The 8,384-nt window shown below is 31.6% G+C and overlaps 1 protein-coding gene across 1 annotated transcript; it reads left to right on the top strand.

The window, feature by feature from the left end:
- Window positions 1–3,057: 3,057 nt before the first annotated feature.
- Window positions 3,058–8,070, top strand: LOC145556197 (putative RNA-binding protein ARP1). The gene is made up of 5 exons (XM_081617851.1): window positions 3,058–3,668; window positions 3,937–4,283; window positions 4,452–4,494; window positions 5,824–6,100; window positions 7,594–8,070. Exons 1-5 carry the CDS (start codon window positions 3,456–3,458, stop codon window positions 7,611–7,613), a joined length of 900 nt encoding a protein of 299 aa, XP_081473977.1. The 5' UTR covers window positions 3,058–3,455; the 3' UTR covers window positions 7,614–8,070.
- The last annotated feature ends 314 nt before the right edge of the window (window positions 8,071–8,384 follow it).

Below are 8,384 nucleotides of genomic sequence, written 5' to 3' on the forward strand. Positions count from 1 at the left end.
AAAATACTTTGTAAGAGAGCTGTCAATTCGGGTATTCAAGTCGGGTTCGGATCTGGTCAAATTAGGTCTCGGGTTAAATAAGATCAGGTTTCCTTAGGTCAATCTAGCCTCACATCAGGTTTAGGTTCGGGTCGGGTCAATTTCCGATTCAAGTTATTCCGGGTCATTCATCCTTTCGGGTGTAGGTCGGATTAATTAGATTCGAGTCAAATTCCGATCGAGTTAAATTTTAGGTTCGGATTGTGTTGAGTCGGGTTTGGGCGGGTTGATAGATGGTACATTAGGGTTTGGTCAGATAATTATTTGGTCGGATTATCTTAAAGTTGGATCATTCTTGATTTGGACTCAAGTTCAATTCAAATAACTATCAATATGGTCAAGTTGAACTTATATAATTACGCCTTGCATAATTTGATCAAGCACTATCAAGATTTTATTAAACCTATATGCAAAGTAATAGAGAACAAAAGGTATATAAGATGAACAAATTGTACCAAATATTTTGTTAAGGACTGAGGGTTTACAGAATTGTACCTATATATAACCTGAACAAAAGGTGTATAAAATTCTATTAAACCTTTCATGACTCGGGTCAAGAACAGGTTGTGTAGGGTTTTAACGTTTTTTAGGTTCTAATTGGGTCGGTACTAGTTCAGGTTCAGATTGTTGTCAAGTAAGTCAGATTAAATCGATCGGTTGACAACTACTATCAGGTCGGGTGCAAGTTCGGGTTCAGGTCGTAAAGTAATGGAGCAAATCGGATGTCAATTAACATCATGTCAGGTTACAGGTCACTAGCTTCACCCCATTGTTTGGCTACATGTCAGGTTCAAATCATTTTCAGTTCAGATCGAATACGTTTTTGACATTTCTACTTAGTATGTAGTATCGTATTCCTACGTGATTATCCAATTGCACAAAGTGAGAACCGAGTTTATAAAAGATAGCACACATACCAAAAGATGTTCCTCTTTGTCTCTATTTAGTTGAAACAATTTAACCAACATAATATTTTTAACAAATTAAATTGACGTACTCTTTATTTTGTTTTGTGATCGATGGTAATGGATTATGGAGTCCAAACTAAGGTAGAGTTAATGAAAGAGAAATACATCAAGTAAGGGTATGTTCTGATTGAAATGAATTAATTGGAGCTGAATTGAAGTGAACTGAATGTTTATAAGAGAAGGAAATAAGAAATTGAACTAAACTGAACCAATTTGAGCTGAACTGAATAGAAATTAAGCTGAAAAGAACAAGCCCTAAATAAGAACAACTTTATAATTAAGAAAAGTAAATCAACTAAATCGGAACTAAACAAGTACTGATAATCGTTATTAGGGGAATAATTTGGCGAATAGTGTAACGATCCATGGATAGATTGATGGATCACGTGACATAACTGAAACTAGTGTTGAAATAAGAGTGAAAGTTCTAGGCAGTGAGTGAGTGGGTCAAAGGTGTGGGAGAAAGCATGTGATAAATAGGTTGTTAGCATAAGTAGTTTGTATTATGATCTGATAGAATGTGTGTATGTCTACTCTACTCTGTGCCAAAAGTTAAGACAGCTTTGGTACTTCATTTACAACACGCGATTGCATGTGATGTTAAGGCTGGAACAACCTTTTCGTTTTTCTTGATTTTTTGTTAATTTCTACTTAATTTGTATTTCATTTGTTATTTGCATGAATCAATTAGTATATAATTATATGAATTGTAAAGCTAATAAATTAAAGAGATTGAGGATTCTCTAATTGATTGTTAAATTGTCAAGATTCTCACGCGTGATTGATGGGTGAGGGTGCTCAATTGCTTGAATCATTGCCTCTCCAATCCTTACTTGCCAAGTCACTATTTTTATAACTCCACTCTCTATATTTTTTTAATGTGAATAATATAAGTTATATTTCTTAGATAATTTAATGGATCAACTTCATACAATTAAGGGTTTGTTTTGATTTACATGACAAAACTGAACTGAAGTGAGCTGAATTGAATTGTTTATGAGAGAAGGAGATTAGAAACTAAACTAAACTGAAATTAAATTGGAGAAAACAGATCTTTAACTCCACTTCATTTTGAGTGGATTTGGAATTTTGCATAACCATCAACATTATAAGCTATATATACATGTATTTTTAGGCTTAAATTGAGTCTTTTATAGACGAGTTTCGTAATAATTATCTAACATCAAAAAATTAGATCTATAAGTAAATACTTAAGGAGGCAAGGGGTAAACGGAATTTATGTTGTTAGGTCTAAAGCTTCTCCCCTTACAAATTCTCGTACCCATATGATATTTTGCATGCATTATTATCAAATGGATTACCTAGTTACCTACCTATAGTTCTAGTGAATTTTGAGCATGATTCTACTAAAATACTTCGTATCATTTATTTTCTCATTTGTTTCATCTCTCTTCACTGTGTTCTTGACCCACTCGTTTAAGTTAGGCTAATGTGATTGAATTTGAATATCTTATCACTGCCTCTTAATTTATTTATTTTTCTTAATTGCAACATCTCTTCTTTAATTTGCATACAATTTAATTTAAGGAGGAGATTTAAATGTAAGAAAAAGGAGGAGATTTTAGAAGGTAAAGTGATGAAACAACTAATACAGAGTAAGTTAAACTATTATTAATAACAACCTAACATGTCCTTACCGTTGCTCTAGTTATTTTTGCTGATATGTCTTACTTTGTATTTGTTTACCTTTTCTAATGCTCTTTTAAAAAGTTTAAAGTATGTGCCAAAGTGACATGTTGTAATTTTAAAAATAAAGTATAATATAATTTCAAATAAAAAGTATTGATATATCTGTCAAAATGACTATTAAGAATGACCTGATAATAAAGATCAAATATACCCAAATAACTCAATTTGTACCTGAAAATTAATACCTTATCGTGTTACACAACATAACCCAATTTGTACACGAAATTTAATAACTCGAGTTACACAACATAATTACGGATGATTTGTTTGCTACCTTTGTTTCATCTTATATAAAGGACACTTTTACGTTATTGTGCTTGTGCCTCTAATCGGACTATAGAACTAGTTAATTGACGAAGCTTCCATCAATTAATTTCTTTACTAAAAATAGTTTTTTTTTTTAATAAAAAAAATTTAAGAAAAAAAAAACGTAAAAATGATGACATACGCCGCATAATAGTGGGAAAAACATCCAAGATTGGAGAGATGAGATCACGTTGCTAAGCTAAGAGACAACTATAGCACTAAATATCCCAATCAGCATATTCTTACCTGTCATTACCTGTCTTTTTTTTCTTCCTTTTTTTTTTTTTTTTTTTTTTTAATTTAATTTCCCATACTATCCTTCTTCCCCTTATATTTTACCTCTTTTTTCTTTCACTCCTCTATTCTTTCTTATTCTTTTTTTTTCTCTTAAACTTTCATCACTCCACCAATTAACTTAATCTTCATCCTAACATGACCATGAGCGACTTCAATAACAACAATGGTGATAACAATACTAATAAATCGCAATTCGGCGATACGACGCTTACAAAGGTTTTTGTTGGTGGTTTGGCGTGGGAGACCCCTAAGCAAGCCTTGTATGAGCATTTCGAGAAGTTTGGTGAGATCTTAGAGGCTGTCATCATTTCTGATAAGATCACCGGCCGATCCAAGGGTTACGGCTTTGTAAGTTTTCAGTGTTTTTTATAAGGTCGACACCAAAATATTTTACATCAGATTTAAAATAGTTGCACCATTTTGACTTTTTACCTTATTTATTTACCGGGAGACTTTGTAAGTTTTTAGATTTTTTAATAAGGTTCGACACCAGAATGTTTTATATCCGTTGCAAAATTGATATACCATTTTGACTTTCACGTTATTTATTTGGTGGAGTTGTTATGATCCGAAGTACAGTAATAATAATGATGTGTTATCATAATATATAAAACAGGTGACTTTTAAGGAGCCGGAAGCAGCAAAGAAGGCATGTGAGGATGCTACACCAACTATCAACGGCAGACGTGCTAACTGCAACCTAGCGGCCTTAGGGGCTCGCCGCCCACCAAGATCATCCTCGACTACTCCTCAACCCCATCAACGGTCAGCATCTAACAATGGCAACAATGGTAGCGGCGGCGGCGGTGGTGGTAGTGCATTGAGCCCTACCTCGGCTGCTGCACCTACTGCTCATGTGCAGTGGTACTATCCTGCTGCTGTTGCTGGTGGTCGTGCTGGTTCGCCTACTCCTACGACTCCGTATCATCCCCATCAACACCATCAACCTGTTCCCTTCTATGGGTATGAATTAATAAATTTTCTTAGTCGCTCGATTTTTTTATTAGATGCATCGCTTTAATTGATGCTAAGACACAACTTCTTGTTACAATATATAATTCTTATGTGTAACACTTTGATCAACTTCTTGTTACAATATATAATTCTTATGTGTAACACTTTGATTTTCAGGTACTCTCCTACCTATATTGCAGCTGATGTTGGCTACAATCATGTAAGTAAATAAATTAAAATTAGCATGCAGTAACCTAATGCATTGTTATGTGTGCAATTATGCTGTTCGATGATTACATTGTTATTATCTACCATTTAATTAACACTTTATCTACTTCTTATTAAAATTAGGGAATATGTAATATTCTAAATGTCATGGATGCTTGTATTAGACTTGATTGTAACATGCATATTTCATTTTTATTGCTAATATAAATGTGCAAAACCATTAATAAACTTTACATACTCGGTTTTAGAGCAAGTTTAGCCCCAAGGATGTAACATCATTTTTTGTGGTCCCCATTGAAAATGATGTCATCAAATTCTTGTTAAAACTCACTAAGACTTACACAAATTTATCACTTTAGCCCTAAGACTTAAATATTTGACTATATGTAGAAAAATGTAAAAAAAAAAAAAGGATAATAAAAAAAAAGTGAAGTGGGTGAAGTGGGTCCCAATCTCAAGTCTTAAGTTGAGTTGAGACTTGCTTGAGATTTTTGAAGAAAAATGGGAAAAGTCTTAAGTATAAATCTTAAGACTCAAAATGATGATGTCACCCTTAAGACTTGGGGCTAAACTTGCTCTTATAATGAAAGTTATTAGTTAGTGTACTCAGTTGTGAATTGTAACTAGACATTGGTGTGTATTCCAAACATTAGAAGTAATTTTTTTTATGTAGTACACTTAACTTTGAATGATTTCCTACCCTTAATTTCAAAATTGCACTAATGAGTAATGACGACTTGTTCGATGTTAATGAACACAATTTGGATTGTATATTTGCATAAATTTATTTACGACATTAAACATTTAATTTATATTTTAAAAAAAACATGTATAGCAAATTAATTGAATTACACAAATAATACAAGGAGTGGTCCATATTAATTTAAATATTCCTTATATAATTATATATTTGGCCGTTATATCTCTTATTATTCTTTAAGCTCGCAATTAAAAAGATCTCATTGATGTCCCCACTTTATTTGCAAAACTATGCTAAGCTTTTTTTTTTTTTTTTGAACGGAAACTATGCTAAGCTTTATTCACGAGTAATTTGTATACCGTAATTTGGAACAAATTCCCTATGTTTCAATTATTGATTCAATGTATTATTATGTGTCAATAATAAATATAATTAACATTATCCGCAAATCTACTATAACAAGTATTGATAGTACATTTTTCTGTTCATTTTTAGTTAAACGGGAGAAATATTTTCATAATACTAGCATCTTTATAATTTGCCGTTATTATATTTGTTAAGACCGTTATTTGTATTGACTGAGTGGTCAAACTGAAACTAACATGTTACTGGTAATTGCAGAAATTAAGCTACAGTGGTGGGGCCTACATAAACGGGGGGCATTACCACCCACAGATGTATCCAGGTCAGGCTATGATGGCTGGAGCAAATACTTTGATGCCAATTTACCCATTTTACCCTTACTCTCATCACCACCAACAACAACAACACCATCATCAGGCTGCTGCTATGGGCCTACCAGCCCATATTTATCAGCCCACTTCTTCTGGCCCAATTACTGCCCAACCTCCCATCATCTCTAAGCCCACTACTCCTGTTTGTGTAACTTCTCCCTCAGGTAATTAAACTACTTAGTATTTTTTTCCCAATCATTATCTTGGTGATTTCTATATTTAATCCGAGTTATTAATTGTAAATCGCAAATTCTTGTAGGAGATGGTTTTATAGTAGTGGTAGTTTGTGATAGGTTAAACTGTCAAGGTTTAGTTGGACCGTCTCACCTTAGACTAGACCTAGTGTACACCAAAAGAATCTTGATGGAAATTATTGATTTTTCTTCCTTTATTCCGTAGACCACATCAAGCAAAATTACTATTTTTAATTCCTTTTTGATGAAATAAATCTAAATAATGCACAACATTTACAAATCTAAGTACCACAATTATTCAATAATTCATAGTGGGTACACTTAGCATCAAAATCTAATTCTCTTTCAAGTTGTGCTTTTTTTGTTGTTGCAAAAGACATAACAAGGTTATTTTGTAACAACGTATAGTATATGTAGCATTTCACAAGGCTAGATAGTGTTGATTGAGTATTGCGATCTAGATCGTAGCCACATTTGAATCAAAATACGTACTTCATATATGTTAATAATTATTTGTTGTAACTAAAAAAGTAGTATACCTTATAGGTTGGACAATATATTATATTTTTAATGAAAATAAATAGTAGTAAGTAAATTAAATTATTAATTACCTTGATTTGTTAATTACTATACGTCTGGCTCCCTCATGTAGTGGTGTAGTTGGCATCAATCATGGCCTCTCATACGGTCTAAGCTGTCTTAAAGACATGGCCACAACTAATTTTGCTGGCATTAACATGTGTGCAACTATCAATGTCATTCTATGTCTTCTACTACGTATAAAGTAGCACCACTATAATATTAAGAACATTCAAAATTAAAAAGCTAATTTTCTTTAGTTTTGATAATAAACATTACTAGTAGATTTTTGTAAAGACGTTCTTACAATAGTTTTTCCTCGAATACTCATTCTATCTAAATGATAAATTATTAGATTATTTTTAATTTTTGTCACGTTTAATATGTGATACTTGGTATTAATTTACTACGAGGTGTCATAATTAAATACCGTGTATTCTTTATGATAAAAACGATTAGTAAAATAGATCATTGATCACTAATTGATTGCTTATAAAACTCAATATGTTGGTATACCCTTAGTCGAAAACTACAAATATAAGATTGATAATGTTTAAGGATCGTGTATGAGATAGGTTAAGAATTCATATTCATAGATCTTCGACGACTCCATCAATCTTAAATACAATGTGGTAACCATACTTAGCAAAAATGATTTTATGATTCTATAAATTGTTATATTATCGATTTATACTTAAAATAATAAGGGATAGGAGTTCATAGAACCCTTTTATTGTGCTTATAGTACTATGTCAATATCATGTACTCAATTCTCTTTCTATTTAACGGAACAAATCTACTATATTTACGTAGGAAATTCTCCGTAATATGTCATTTAATCATTAATGGATGTATGAATTATAAGCTAATATTTTGAGATTCAGTGTGTTTGGCTGTGGAGTAGGTTCAATTGGAGCAAGAGATTGTTTAAAGAATGGACGAAGATAATTAAAGGAAGAACCATTCAATAATTGCAAGCTAAGGAAAATGACGTCTTTGGCTCGGAAACAACATTGTTATCAATTCATTTGATGGAAGAATGGCTCATATTTCCAACAAAAACAAGAAAATATGGGGGAAAATAGACCCTTAATTTTTAAAAATTCAATTTGTTTAATTATTATTATTAATTTATTATATTCTTAGGTATTGGACAATTAATTAATTAATTAATTAAATTAATAAATTCATTCTCTCACTCTCTCTATTTTTCTTTTTCTAACTTACATGATGTAAAATGAGATTCTAATAGATCATGAAATCATGTTGTGTAGTACAAGTACTATCATGTAATCATCCCTACAATATCCAAATATATAAATTGTCGGAGTATTATTTTATACAATATACTCTCTTAGGCCTCTTTGTTTTTCTATATATTTTTTATTTATTTTATGGTTTATAAAATGCAAGCTTTAATTATTAATATTTTTCATGTATTAAACGGAAAAGAAAATTAATTATCAAAACTTTATGTTAGTATAATTTAATAAAAATACTAAGTGTATTTCAACACAAATGTACATAGCATATCACATTTCTCGATCATACCAAACACGGCTTGGCTCACTTTGTAAGAAACCTACCCTAAATCTTGAAGATTTAGGGCTCTAATTTTATCAAGTAAAGGTACTAAAAGGTAAGATTTTCCTTACTTTTCCCCCTACTTTGAAGT

Source organism: Chenopodium album, chromosome 8 (genome assembly GCF_948465745.1).
Source record: "Chenopodium album chromosome 8, dcCheAlbu1.1, whole genome shotgun sequence".
Classification (NCBI taxonomy): Eukaryota; Viridiplantae; Streptophyta; class Magnoliopsida; order Caryophyllales; family Amaranthaceae; genus Chenopodium; species Chenopodium album.